The following is a 16025-nucleotide window of genomic DNA, read 5'->3' on the forward strand; positions in this document are numbered from 1 at the left end:
GATTCGAGAAACGAACACTTCCTTTCTTCATCAACATCATTTATTTCACTTACAGGCAGAAAATTTTTAATTTCACGCCTGTCTTAACATTAAGTTCTCAGATGAATGGTTTCAACGTCCATTCCTTTTTTCTCCATATTTATGATACACATTATAATTTCACATGATCCTTCAATCTCAATATCCATTCCTGGATTCTCTTGATCTATCTCCAACTCAGCTGCAGGACTTAAATCACCCTCAAAACTCATCATTTCATCATCTTCATAAGCATGAGTTATACTGTTCGCTTCCTCCGAATTAACGATATCAGCAGCTGCAACATTCTCAAAATTAACCACATAACATTAAACTTCGTCTCTCTTAAACAAATCCTCGCCTTTTTCACCGATTCATTGTAGACTTTATCCAACATACTCCATTAACCTGCGCTGATAACTCATAAGATTCATTACTTTAAAAAATTCCATTGCATCCGTTGATACGCTATACAAATCACCACCAATTACTATGTCAATATTCGCCGATACGCAATATAATATAGCGCTACCACATCGATCCACATTACAATTCGCAGTAGACATGAATTCCGCCAGACACAGTTCTAACACTTTCTCCTTTACATTTTCTTCCCTATCAGATTCCTCTGACACTTTGGATTCTGATCTACCATCTAACACTTTGCTTTCACATTTATCCTTCCACATCCGCTAATAATTCATGCTTTCATCAAGAGCCATTGATTCATTCCCTTCAGTAGAAATAAATTTACAGATTCCTTCCTCCAAGATATCTAAATCAGTGGCATTAATTTTCGCAACGTCAGCAACTAAAACATCACCTCTATCTTGCTTTATCAATAAATCACCTACTTCCGTCAATACATAATAAAATTCATCATAAGCTACCGAGACTACTGCTATGCCATCTGCGCTAATACCTCCACATTCCTCCGTCAGTACACCACAAAATCCATCTCCAACTGGTGAGACTACAGCTTCGCCGCATTCACAGACAGCTTTATCTACTTCCTCCGATACAAAATCATCTACTCTACTTTACTATAACTGTTGCTGCTGACTCCTCCACCTAATTCACATCAACTCAACCACTATTCTGATCACATAATCTGTCAACAAGCATACATTCATTCCATAATTCACTTCATTTTCACAAAATAAATTTTTCATCCCTAAATTTCTCTACGCATCTCTTGCGCCCTCTTTATTGTTACTCTGCATAATATTACTCCCCATTTTATTCTTACATGTTATACTCCCATCCACCAACATTTGTGGCTTCTTTGCCGAATATAACGTGTCCGTTTCAAGGCTGGTGTATTTCGCTATCTCTGGATCTTAGATGTGGAGATATCTAACTTCTGTACGCCGTATTCTGGCGTTGCATTTCATGAGGCTCCTAGCCCTCAGATTTTCTTTACCGATTTTCACTTTCTTTGTGACATTTCCCGTTTCCATTTCCCCGGTGAAAATTGTTATTACGGTGGTAACTATTTTATGTTTATTATAATTCCCGTTCTGGTACGCATTTCTCTGCCTACTGTTCCAATTATGTGTCTTGAATTTCAACGCCTGTTCAAGTGTCTCAATAAAATTTAAAAATTCGTCAATGAAATTTGTTGAGCTGAGGACTAAATCATTTGGTAAAAATTTGGTAGTCGTCTCCCGAACTTCGTGAACTCCATCAACATTCCCAGCGGACGATTTATATGCTTCAAATTAGCTAGTTCACGCACACAAAAGTCCCACATCGATCCAGTTCCACGTCTGAAACTTGGTCCGTTTAGGTACTCGTCCAGAAGTCGCGTTTGCTGCGCTTCACTCCAGAATTAGTTCAGAAAACAAATCTCAAACACATCAAAGATAGCAAACGAACGACTCATTAAATTTGCCCATGACTGTGGGTTGCCCTCAATGTGTCTTTTCGCGAATTTAATTTTTACCTCTTCCTACATTCCTCTCACAAAAACCATCTTTACATGCAGCAACATAACCAACCGGATGGTGTTTTCCATCGTCGGCAAAAGACTTTGTCGTTCCTCATTTACCTCGTGGAACACGTATCGCAGTAGTAGCCTGATTCGCTGCTAACGAATTTGATTAAGCCCTCATGTCTTTAAACAGCTGTTCATGTTGCCTCCCTTCTTTATTTAACCTTGATTCAAAATGTTGTATATTTTTTAAACATCTCCTTTTCTCATTCTGCTACTCCACCTAACAAATTGGTAACAGACTTATTGGCCAATTCCTCAAGCGCATTTCGGCTCTGCACACAAATTTTCACCTCGCCGCCCAGCTCCAAACATTTCTTTTCCAACTTGTACCCAAAATATTTTTCTACACTGCCGACTATGGTGCCAACTAGGCCAACCTCCCCAGAAATTTTGTCTAAATCTGCCCTTATACCTTCTAATTTTCAGTCAGTCATTCACTCTACATCAGATTTAATTTTCTTCACCTTACCTTTTGCTGTTTCTGCTACACTTGTGTTTACTGAAACTACCTCTGTTTTACTGAACCTATCTCTGTATCCAATATCCTCATTTTTAACTCAAATTTGTCAGAATTTCCTTTAACTAAGCCACTGAATCATTCGCAAATACATACCCCTTCTCTGATTGCGAACTTTCTGCCCCAGTATTACTGTTATTGTCAACACTACCACGCTCATATTTAGGACTCACTGGCTCCCTCACATTTCCTAAACCACATGCACTGGGTGATTACTTCATCACTGGAAGCTCCACTATCGATGGTGACCCTGTGGGTTCACACATATTAAGGCTACAGGCGGCAGTAATTATCTCGTCGGTAATGCTGGCTGCTTCTGCTGTTCTGCTGCTGCCCGAAGTGTCGATGCTGATGAACTCATCCAGGTCTCAGCTGCTACTGGCCGCTGCAGACTCGAACTCAGTACGCCTCTGCCTAGCCTTCTTCTTCATTCTTGAAGGTCCGCGGTGAGCTTCCCCTCACCTAGCTTTTGCTACCAATTCGTATGCCTTGAGCCCCCACGAAAGTACCTATTATGCAATAGCTTTGGACCTGAATCAAAGTAACTGCAACGTGTTAGAATTACAATTGCAATCCTAAGTGGGTTAGCTTCATATCCCGGACGAGAAAACCCCACCTGCCACATTACCTAAAGTTTACTGGATAGTGTAGTAGCTCTTTTAAACAGCATCCCCATACGAGCAAACCAGTTGTTTATTTACCTGTGGTTACTCGTACTTTAGGTACTGAGGCTATGCACGGCGCCTTTTAAAAAGAATAGGTCGATGTAGCCATAGGGTGGAGCCCGTAACGTCTGACTTCATGCCCTACAGCTAACTGGCTGCAAATGACAACCAGTAGCGGTATGCTGCAGTCGAATAGTCTATGCACTGGACAGAATTTCAAACTAATGAAATAAACAGCAATATAAAATAGAAGATAAATGAATAATTTGATAATACATGTTCTATTCTAATGTGTGTAACTGATGTATACGAGCCTTTTAATGAATAATGTAGATCAAGGAAGGACATCACAAATAACTGGGAAGTTTTACTACGATAATCAGTCAAAATACAGACAGAAAATACACTTATTTAATACAGTAAAGTTACGCTGAGAGCGTTATGAGAGTGGTAGCAAAATCTCCAAACTAAATAGTCTTCAAAGACACGCGAAAACTAAATCCATTCGGTGATCACAATACACGAGAGATTTAACAGCTCAAAACAATTCCGAGTTCAACACGCTGCTTTACAAATTAACACACACGACACAAAGAATATTAACTTACGCAAGGTCTATTCGCAGTTCCGTAAATCAAGTGGCAAAAGTTAGAGTCCTGTTCTGGAACACATTCAGACCTCTCAAAATTTAAAGCCCCTTCAGCAGCTACGGTACAGTAGCGACCGTTCACGACCCAGACTCAATCACTCATAGCACTAAATCAAACATGTTACCTCAGACAGATCTGCCTTCTTCCAGAACTCGCATAAAACTGTTAAGACTGGCCCCCTGGTGCTCTTCAGTCTCTACTTGACTCTTGTAGCTTTCCGCTAGTATCTGCTTTTCCACTGTCTGAAGGCCATCCCCTCCCAAAATACAGCGTTCTTACGTGCTGCAGACATGATCTAATTCAAGTTGACCATTTCCTGGACTAAAATAATATATATTGCAACAATATTTAAACAGAGAAATTTCAAACATTCAGTTACAATCAGATGATTTACAATAAACATAACTAATAATAGGTACATAAATAAATAAGCCAGCATTCTTGCACAAGTGCACACACATTAATGAAAAAGAATTGTAGTTAAATCTCGTTCAAACAATTATTTATGCCACTCGAGAAAAGTGTTTTTCGGTTCCCTTCTCAATTGTGTTATCCGCTAACACTTACGATAGACAACTTTTAAATTGTCACAGTTCTTAAGGGCACTTCCAGTCAACATTCAAATAAAGTTGCTGGCAAAATAGTGAATTGTTTATTAAACAACTACGCAAGTAAGAGAATATGGAGTATTGGTGCTGTGTTCATTTACTGTGTAATTGTGGTCGATGCGATGTTCTGTCAAACATTTGCGTAATGAAACGGATATAAAAGACGTCATAAGTCAATAAATAAAATAGATACATACACGCAGCTTTCAGGGATGATAGCTTTAGTGCAATGCTTTTATCTGAAATATGGGTTGTCGAAATCGCATGAAGCGATTACAAGTTGTTCATTCAGATGTTCAGTGTCTAAGTGCTCATTCACTATGAATTACCAACTTTGTTGTTTTAAAGATACTGAAATTACTGTTGTGTCATTGTATATGACTCAGTTTTCTGGGATCGTCGATGTACACTTATTTGATTTAACATTTGATTGTAAATTATTATAGACTCTGAAGCAGCTGTAAGAAGCCATCTTTCAGTTTGTCTCAAAGCTCGTAATCGGTGGGAGTATAGCCGTTCCTCGTAAGCGATCAATGCGTCATGCCACGTGGATTATCCCCATTTCCGGCGAAGCCTTTGTGCTTGCACGTGCTTCTGGACCGGCTGTGGCGCTTTGACGGCTCTAGGGGTGTCCAACAGGGCTCAGACGTACAAGCAAATTCACCTGTGACCAATACAGGGTGGCCGATTAGCTTGCACAAATGCGCGTAACGCCACAAAAGGAGTAATAACACAGTAAGTGTTGTGTCTAGTTCATACAGCATAGACACAATGAGGTAGCTAGGTGCACGCTAAACTAACGCAGACGGGCTTGAAGTTCTGGAACATGAGACTTATTAATGAATAAGAAGAAAAGTACGTAGCGTTTTTAATACTTATCTTTAATTCTCTTGTTGGAATACATCTCTCTTGAATATTAGTAAGCTATAAGCACTGATACAAATGGCGCCTTGCTAGGTCGTAGCTATGGACTAAGCTGAAGGCTATTCTATCTGTCTCTCGGCAAATGAGAGGAAGACTTGGTAGGTCTAGTCGCAAGCAATGTCGTCCGTACAACTGGGGCGAGGTCTAGTCCGTGTCTTGTGACCTGCCATGTGGTGGCGCTAGGTTTGCGATTACACAGTGGCGACACGCGGGTCCGACATGTACTACAGGACCGCGGCCGATTTAAGTTACCACCTAGCAAGTGTGGTGTCTAGCGGTGACACCACAGTAAGCAACATTTTCAGTTGAAGTATGCGAATTGATAAATTAGCAGTATTCGGATGCTGTTAGAGTAATTGCGCATTATTATGAGTTTTAGGGTAATACTGCAGTAATAACTAAAAGTTATACAATGTTTATCAAGACATAGAAAGACACTGCCGGAGAAGAAATGGAGCCGGCCGTTGTGGCCGAGCGGTTCTAGGCGCTTCAGTACGGAACCGCGATGCTGCTACAGTCGCAGGTTCGAATCCTGCCTCGGGCATGGATGCGTGTGATGTCCTTAGGTTAGTTAGATTTAAGTAGTTCTAAGTTCTAGGTGACAGATGACCTCAGAAGTTAAGTCCCATAGTGTTCAGAGCCACTTGAACCATTTGAAGAAATCGAAAACCATGAAAGATGAATTCGGTTTCGATCCAATGAGAGAATATGGCACTCGGAAATGGTAGATTATATAATGGTTTCAACGTAGCTGATGGCGTAGTGGCGTACAAAAGTGGCATCTGTGTTTATCCTTAAAGAGGAAATGCCCGTGGCCATAAGGCCCAGTGTGATTGAAGACGTGTAGAGCAAACAGTTCTCGAACCGTCAGCATAGCGAGTTTGGGTCTGAGCACTATGGAACTTAACATCTAAGGTCATCAGTCCCCTAGAACTTAGAACTACTTACACCTAAGTAACCTAAGGACATTACACACATCCATGCCCGAGGCAGGATTCGAACCTGCGACCGTAGCGATCACGCGGTTCCAGACTGAAGCGCCTAGAACCGCTCGGCCACTGCGGCCGGCCATAGCGAGTTTGAGGGCGATCAAACCGTGGCCTTTCTAGTGGCTGAATTCTCGTAGGTGGAGAAATGCCACACAAGTTGGACAGGCGACGCCAGTTGTGCAGAGACGTTGGCATCATTGGGCACGTGAGTATTATCACACCCGTAGACGAGGTTCTGGACGTCGACGCAGCACAGACGACCGCCGTTGTATTGTAAGATCAGCAGTGGCATATCGTACATATTGCACGCACAGGTAAGAGCAAATGTGAGCCCACAAGTGCTAACTCGAACTCTTGCGAACTGGTTACTGGGAGTGATACTATGATCACGTGCACCCCTCTAGCCCGTCTTCCACGCACGTAACAGCATCGACGTGCACAACACGACTGGTACCGTTAGAGTGTCACCAGGAGGATGGAGTGGCGCCTTGTGGTCTTCACCACCGTCTCGAACAGTGCATTCGCCATGAGACACACTGGTCCCATCTCAGGCCTTATGATCTGCGGTGCGGTAAGCCACAACCCTTGTTTACCTTTGGTGGTCGTGGAGGGGAAGCTGGTCATGACCGATACGTGCACAGTGTTTTTCGGCCAGGAAAATCCATGGTAAGGTCACAAAATTACTATGGGTTACTGAGGCTATAACGCCCAGACAGTATTGGGAACAGAAAGTCGGTTGAAACCGGAAGAGAATAACAGCAAAATCGTAATATCAGATTGGAATATTTATCGTAACGATAGTTTAGTCACCAATCGCGGCGGCGTACTTATTGCAGTAAACAGTTCCAAAACATCTAGTGATGTTATCACGTTTCCCGAATATGAATTAATGTGGGTGAAGTTAAGTATCAACAATGCTAATAGGATAGAACACCAGCGTCAGGAGCTGTAGATTTAGATCGTTTCAGAGAGAATTACCTGAGTAAGTTTCTTGAACATGAAGTTGTAACTGGGAGAGGGGGTACGGAGGGTTGGGCACATAACTTGCGACGAAGTATAGAGACATCCAGTCAAAACAGTTGCCAGAGACAGGGATTAATGTCACATTATTCAGAATGTCTTGTCGGAAAATTACTTCGAGCAGATAGTTAAAGAACCAACTCGTGAATGTAACGCCTTAGACCTCCTAGCAACAAACAGACCTGAACTTAACGAATCCATTAACGTAGAGGAAGGTATCAGTGATCAAAAAAGCTATGATAGCAACTGTGGCTCTGGGTTTTACAAGGAATGTTAAGAAAGGTAGGAACATATTTTTGCTTAGCAAGAGTAAGCGGATACGAACTTGAAGAGTACCTGAGTAGGCAGCATCAAGTATTCAGTGATGAGGACATAGATATGGAGTACAAATAAAAGAGCATCATTCAATATGCCATAGGCAAGTATATATGTAACAAGCAAGCTCTTAAGGGATCAGAAAGACCCATAGTGCTTTAATAGCCCTGTGAGAAAGTTCTTACGTGAACAAAGAGAGCTTCATCACAGAGTCAAGGAGAGACAGAACCTAGCTGACAAACAAAAGTTGAACGAAGCAAAAATGATCATAAGTAGGGCAACGAGAGAGGCCTTCAATGACTTTGAAAGTAAAATTTCGTCAACCGATCTGAGTAAAAACCCTAAGAGGTTTTTTGTCTTATGTAAAATTAGTAAGCAGTTCGAAATCATCTATCACTTAGTGACCATAACAGCACCAGAAAATGACAGAAGGCAGAAATACTAAATTCCGCCTTCCTAAATTGTTTCACCGAGGAAGATCGTAATACGGTTCCTCATTTCAATTAGCGTACGAGCTTCGAAATTGCAGATACTGAGATAGTTGATAGCGGAATAGGCAAACAACTACAATCATTTAGTAGCGCAAAGGCATCAGTATCAGATGAGATACCTCTATGATTCCACAAAGATGATGCGAGATAGCTTGCTCCCCCTTCTAGCAGCAGTTTATCATAGATCGCTGGAGCAACAAAGGGTACTGGACTAGATTTGCAACTGCATTCTAGACTTCCTTACAGACAGAACTCAACACGTCGTTCTTAATGAAACAATATCGACAGATGTAAAGATAATTTCGGGGATACCCCAAGGAAGTGTAAAAGGACCGTTACTGTGTACAATGAATATAAATGATCTAGTATACTGCGTCGGAAACTCTTTAAGGCTGTTCGCAGATGATGCAGTTGTCTATAAGAAGGTAGTAGCGGCAGAAGACAGCAACGACATGCAGGACCTAAAGAGCATTGATGAATGCTGCAGAACGTGTCTGACCAACCGATCCCTTCTTCTAGTCAAGCTGTGCCAGCGCCACATTTCAAATGCTTCTTTCTCGTCTTGTTTAAACTGATTACTGTTCATGTTTTATTTCCATTCATGTCCGCCCCCGGTAGCTGAGTGGTCAGCGTGACGGAATGTCAATCTTAAGGGACCGGGTTCGATTCCCGGCTGGGTCGGAGATTTTTCTCCGCTCAGGGACTGGGTGTTGTGTTGTCCAAATCATCATCATTTCATCCCCATCGACGCGCAGGTCGCCGAAGTGGCGTCAAATCGAAAGACCTGCACCAGACGAACGGTCTATCCGACGGGAGGCCCTAGCCACAAGACGTCTCATTTCATTTCCATTCATGGCTACTCTCCACACGAATACTTCCAGAAAACACTTCCTGAAGCCTAAATCTATATTCGTTGTTAGTAAATTTCTCTTCTCCTGAAGCGCTTTTCTTGCTACTGCGAGTCTACATTTTATATCCTCGACCATTATCAATTATTTTGCTGCTCTAATAACAAAACTCATCTTTTATCTGGAATCAGTAACCACCCGAAAGTACCTAGGAGTAACTACCCGGAGCGACATTAAGTAGAATGATCGTATAAAACAAACAGTACGAAAAATTAGATGCGAGACTGAGAGTCATAGGAAGAATCTTAAGGAGATGTAACTCATCCCCGAAGAAAGTCGCTTACTTGGCGCTTATTCGAGCGATAATTGAATAATGCTCATCAATCTGAGACACTTACCAACTAGGACTAACAGAAAAAGAATATTCAACGAAGAGCTGCGCGTTTCGTCACGGGATCGTTTAGTCGGTGCGAGAGCGATGTCACAAATGCTCAGCAAACTCCACTGTCAGACGCTATGAGAGGTGCGTTGTGCATCAGTGGGAGGTTTACTATACAAATTTCGAGGGAGTACTTCCCGAAAGGGTCGCTAACGTGAAATGACGACAAAAAGAAAATGTGAGAAATTAGAGCTAGTCATTCTTCCCGCGCGTCTTCAGTGACTTGAACAGGGAAGGAGGAATCAGTTAATGATATCAGAAGTACCGTCAGCCATACACCATCAGGTCACTTACGGAGTATTAGTGTACTTAACAAAGGTTCTTCTGCTGTTCTTGGAACAGGAATGTGATGAGCTGTTCCAACAGGATAATGCCTGCCCGCACACTGGCCGTGAAAACATACTCTCAAAGTAATGGAGCTGTTTGCCTGGCCAACACGACCGCCGAACTTCTTTGCAGTAGAAGGCGCATGATACTTGATGGGGCAGGTGACTCGTGCGAACTGTCCAGGGAGTAGTGTATCTCAAAAAAGTTTTCGTCTGATCCACTGCGTGCCAGAGACTGTGCCTACACTGTCACCGGTAAACACCATGCTGCATACAAGTATGGATGTTTCAGCATGAGACCATACCTGGTGGCCGGCCGGAGTGGCCGAGCGGTTAAAGGCGCTACAGTCTGGAACCGCACGACCGCTACGGTCGCAGGTTCGAATCCTGCCTCGGGCATGGATGTGTGTGATGTCCTTAGGTTACTTAGGTTTAAGTAGTTCTAAGTTCTAGGGGACTTATGACCACAGCAGTTGAGTGCCATAGTGCTCAGAGCCATTTGAACCATTTTGAACCATACCTGGTACCACACAACCACTTGAGTTGATCTGTACATGTAATCATTCCATGTACTCCATATGTATTGTTTTTACTATTAGTTTGCAATGAATTGGAAACGACTCAATGAGTGTTCAGATTTTATGCAACAATGGATTGAGGCAAATTTTTTTCAATCTATTCACGGATAAGCTTTATAGATGTACCTACAAACACGTATTTATACATTTAAAATGTTTATTGACTTGGGCCAGTATTCACTCGTGTGTAAGTACGTTCTGGATTGACTGCCAGTTTTTAAATATTATTGCAGACTTCAATTTCCTGTAGTTAGGCATCGCTTTACGTTAACATTTCTTTTTTGGTAAAACACTGTTGTTTTTATTCACTAGTGCGGGGCTGCGGGATTATTTTGTCATAAAGTCACACGTCAACAACCAGTTTTTTGTTTACATTAAGGACATCTATACGAATCTGTTTAATTACATTTTCTGAAGAGATGGTATCAGTTTTCAAATCGATATCACTGATACAGCACCTAATTTCTATACATTTGAAACTCTACAAGATAACTTGTATATGCATATGATAACTCATGGTCTGAAATAGGAAGACGAACTTAGCAAAATCTTTATTGGAGCATTTTCTTTGAGGACTCTAGGAATATGTCCTTAGGTCGTTGTGACTAAATATGCCATGACCGCAGGTAACAATGATAGAAGTTTATTGTATTATTTAATTAAGTGTCCATGTGCTCTTAATGACACATCAGATTTTGATTACTGATTTTGCAGTGCCGCAGCATGAACAGATAAATCACGTCAATCCTTTGGAACTGTAGTTACTCACAACGCTTGTAAGTTCAGTAACTATATACACAAAAAAGCAATCTTCAGTTCGATTGATAATACGGAATCTGTAGTTTATATGCTCAAAAATGTGCACAAAACGTAATTGCAAAACGTAGGCTGCACGGAGTTCACATTTTTAATAAGTAGTTTCAAACCAGATTTAAGAGCTAATTAAAGAGAAATGTAAAAAAATTAACCGAAGGAAAATAATTTCAGCAGGATCGTATACCTACAAGCCAAAATAATAATTCCCAATATACAAATAGAACAGCATGTTCTTACGTGACAAATCACAGTAAAGGCTTAACGTGTATTTAAAAACTTACCCACAATGTGATGAGAAAAAGAAAACTACAATGACAAATACAATGTATAGCATCAAAATCTTCACCACAGCAAACTAAACTCCTCAAGGGTGCTAAACATGCAATGTTTGCAGAACTTCGATTAATGAAATGAATTGCTTTCACAAGGAAGTATCAGAACTTGCATACTCGCCAAAGAAGCCATTTTAAATGTTATAACTTTCCTCTTCTCTCAAATGAATGTATCTAAGATTTCACGCACACATTAGTGTATTCCATACCATCAGTATATGCTGAAGCACAGTAATTGGATTTCCTTCCTTTGTTCCAGATATGGGTTCATCAGAGAAGTGAGACTGAAGTATCGGGTGAGTGACTGATTGTATTTAATACATACCTTTTACAATTAGATCTCTAGGAAATACACTCCTGGAAATTGAAATAAGAACACCGTGAATTCATTGTCCCAGGAAGGGGAAACTTTATTGACACATTCCTGGGGTCAGATACATCACATGATCACACTGACAGAACCACAGGCACATAGACACAGGCAACACAGCATGCACAATGTCGGCACTGGTACAGTGTATATCCACCTTTCGCAGCAATGCAGGCTGCTATTCTCTCATGGAGACGATCGTAGAGATGCTGGATGTAGTCCTGTGGAACGGCTTGCCATGCCATTTCCACCTGGCGCCTCAGTTGGACCAGCGTTCGTGCTGGACGTGCAGACCGCGTGAGACGACGCTTCATCCAGTCCCAAACATGCTCAATGGGGGACAGATCCGGAGATCTTGCTGGCCAGGGTAGTTGACTTACACCTTCTAGAGCACGTTGGGTGGCACGGGATACATGCGGACGTGCATTGTCCTGTTGGAACAGCAAGTTCCCTTGCCGGTCTAGGAATGGTAGAACGATGGGTTCGATGACGGTTTGGATGTACCGTGCACTATTCAGTGTCCCCTCGACGATCACCAGTGGTGTACGGCCAGTGTAGGAGATCGCTCCCCACACCATGATGCCGGGTGTTGGCCCTGTGTGCCTCGGTCGTATGCAGTCCTGATTGTGGCGCTCACCTGCACGGCGCCAAACACGCATACGACCATCATTGGCACCAAGGCAGAAGCGACTCTCATCGCTGAAGACGACACGTCTCCATTCGTCCCTCCATTCACGCCTGTCGCGACACCACTGGAGGCGGGCTGCACGATGTTGGGGCGTGAGCGGAAGACGGCCTAACGGTGTGCGGGACCGTAGCCCAGCTTCATGGAGACGGTTGCGAATGGTCCTCGCCGATACCCCAGGAGCAACAGTGTCCCTAATTTGCTGGGAAGTGGCGGTGCGGTCCCCTACGGCACTGCGTAGGATCCTACGGTCTCGGCGTGCATCCGTGCGTCGCTGCGGTCCGGTCCCAGGTCGACGGGCACGTGCACCTTCCGCCGACCACTGGCGACAACATCGATGTACTGTGGAGACCTCACGCCCCACGTGTTGAGCAATTCGGCGGTACGTCCACCCGGCCTCCCGCATGCCCACTATACGCCCTCGCTCAAAGTCCGTCAACTGCACATACGGTTCACGTCCACGCTGTCGCGGCATGCTACCAGTGTTAAAGACTGCGATGGAGCTCCGTATGCCACGGCAAACTGGCTGACACTGACGGCGGCGGTGCACAAATGCTGCGCAGCTAGCGCCATTCGACGGCCAACACCGCGGTTCCTGGTGTGTCCGCTGTGCCGTGCGTGTGATCATTGCTTGTACAGCCCTCTCGCAGTGTCCGGAGCAAGTATGGTGGGTCTGACACACCGGTGTCAATGTGTTCTTTTTTCCATTTCCAGGAGTGTAGTTTTGCTGGACATAGATTTTAATACGATGAATATTTGCAATTTCTGAGATAAGGATCTGTGTCGCTTCTGTATTCTTCCGTTCAAAAGAGCCTGCGTAGTTTTTTCTCTGTAGAATTCATTTTCCGTTTTGAATTTTTCAGAATTACTGGTTTTGTGATTCTGTTTGTTGCTGTGTTTGAAGAGCATACCTTATACAGGGGAGTTAAGTAATAGTTTCTGCATTGACCGGATAGGAACTGCATATTCTAGTTTCCATCTCGAATTCCTTACACAATGAACAATAAAAAGACAACACTTTGACCATCTGAGCTCTCGATTTCAAAAGTGCCTGTCTACCAAAGGCCTCCAACACGATTCGTCCAGACTGTTTCCTCCGTTTCACAGTGCAGAAGCCCTACTGCTTTCAAATTGGGAGTCATGTGCCATGTGAGGGAAGTGTACAGAATCGCTGCTAGTTTGTGTCTGAAAGTTAACCGAGCGAGCTGGCGCTGTGGTAAGCACGCTGGACTCGCATTCGCGAGGACGACGGATCAAGACTGCGACTGGCCATCCTGATTTAGGTTTTCCGTGATTTCCCAGTCAAATGCCGGGATGGTTCCCTTGAAGGGGCATTTCCTTCTTCATCCTTTAGTAATCCGATGTGACCGACGACCTTCCTTTTGGTCCCCTTCCCCAACCATTCAACCAACCAGTGAAAAAGTTAATTACACACACGAAGTCGTGCTGTCATTTCCTGCTGGCATATTGTACAGGAAGAAAGATAAAAACTACTCCAATCTCCTTCCTACCATAATTTTCGTGAGGTTCACCTTGGTTTTTATACAAATGCCGTAATTGGCAATAACCTCTATAGCAGCCTCAATAGCAATATTGTCTTCACCACTCTCAGCTCTCCGAGACTTGAATAAACACAGTGGAGAGCTCTATAAAGAGCCATATGGCCACTTTGACAGGGAATGTAATCATCGCAGCATTCCAGGATTATGAACATACCCAACTCTCCGCTTTCATTATTTCAATTTTCCGGTGTGCGTCTCTTCGGCCGCCGACCCCCAAAACGTGTAACAGAAACTCTATGAACGTTCAAATGGTCTAACATTCTTCAGAAAATGTCTTCTTCAGTCTACGAGGTAGTTCATTGTTGTGATTGTGGTCTTTATCTGAAGTCTAGTTGGTTGCATCTGCCCGCGATACTGTATCCTGTGCAGGCTTCTTCATCATAACTGCTGCAGTCTACATCCATTTGAACCTGCGTATTACATTCTTCTCTTGGTTTCTTCCTACAACTTTTACTCCCCAGACTCCCCTCCATTACTAAACTGATTATTCGTTGATTTTTTGGATGTGTCGCATCAACCAATCCCTCAATTTAACTAGCCTTTGAAATAAACAAAAGTTTTTCCTCATTTAGATTCAGTATCTCATTGTCAGTTACTCTATGCCATATTTAGTATTCTCCGTTAGTACCATATTTCGAAAGTTCCTGTTCTCTCCTTATCTGTTGTTTATCTCATTTTCAGAAATGATTTTCTTGCTGTTGCCAGTATACATTTTATATCCACTTTACTTTGTTCTACTTGTTATTATGCAGACAGAATAGGAAAACACTTGTACTGCTTTCCATTTCCCATTCCATAACCGAATTCAGTCAGCATCATCACATTTTAATTGACTAAAGTCCGTTACCATTATTTTAGATTTGTTGATGTTGATGTTGATCTTAAAATCTGTTTCAAGGCACTATCCATTTCATTCGACTGCTTTCAAAAATGCTTTGCCGCCTCTGACAAAATTAGAATGTCACAGGAAATCTTCAGAGTTATTTTTTTTCCCTCCCTGAATTTCTTCTAGGTTTCTTTCATTGCTTGATAAATGTACAGATGGAAAAATTGGGTACTGACTACAGCCCTTTATCACTTCCTTCTCTACCAGCTTCCCCTTCATATCCTGTGACCTTTGTGACTGCAGTCTGGTGTTCGTAAATTTTGTAAATAATGTTTTTCGCTCAGTATTTTAGCCCTGATACAGTCGAAAGCTCTCTCCAACTTTACAAATGCAGTAAATATAGGTTTTCCTTTCTTATTTTAATCCAGTCGTTCCTGAAACCGACCTTGTACTTCTATCTTATGAGCTGGATACTGAAGAAACGTTAAAACTATAGTTGTAAGACTACTGTATGCTATTGGAGGAGGAGGAGGAGATTAGTGTTTAACGTCCCGTCGACAACGAGGTCATTAGAGACGGAGCGCAAGCTCGGTTGAGGGAAGGATGGGGAAGGAAATCGGCCGTGCCCTTTCGAAGGAACCATCCCGGCATTTGCCTGAAGCGATTTAGGGAAATCACGGAAAAACTAGATCAGGATGGCCGGAGACGGGTGTATGCTATTGTAAACTCTCATAAGTAAGCGTAGGCCATGGCGGTTTTCCTAGTAGTTTTGCTCAGTTAAAGTAGTACCTGCGTTACCTCTACGTTAGGGGTGTTGCATAAACGGTCACAATGCCCACATAGTACTAGGGACGGGAAGTTGGCTGAAGCCAGATGTAAACAGTAATGAAATTCTAAACTCAGATTGGAATGTATACCGCAGAGACAGGCTGGTCAGTCATGGGGGAGTCGTGTTTATAGCGATAAAAAGTGGAATAGCATCGAAGGAAATTGACGGAGATCCGAAATGTGAAATTATTTGGTTGAAGGTCACGGTTAAAGCAGGCTCAA

The 16025-nt window shown here is 42.7% G+C and overlaps 1 protein-coding gene across 1 annotated transcript in view; it reads left to right on the forward strand.

Moving 5' to 3' along the window:
• The window catches only part of LOC126253274 (serine/threonine-protein phosphatase rdgC), a 1933713-nt gene that overhangs the window by 1489628 nt on the left and 428060 nt on the right, over positions 1-16025 (forward strand). The window contains exon 9 of the mRNA XM_049954489.1: positions 11792-11828. Coding sequence (XP_049810446.1) covers positions 11792-11828 — 37 coding nt within the window. The remainder of the gene's footprint in view (positions 1-11791; positions 11829-16025) is intronic.

Source organism: Schistocerca nitens, chromosome 4 (genome assembly GCF_023898315.1).
Source record: "Schistocerca nitens isolate TAMUIC-IGC-003100 chromosome 4, iqSchNite1.1, whole genome shotgun sequence".
Classification (NCBI taxonomy): domain Eukaryota; kingdom Metazoa; phylum Arthropoda; class Insecta; order Orthoptera; family Acrididae; genus Schistocerca; species Schistocerca nitens.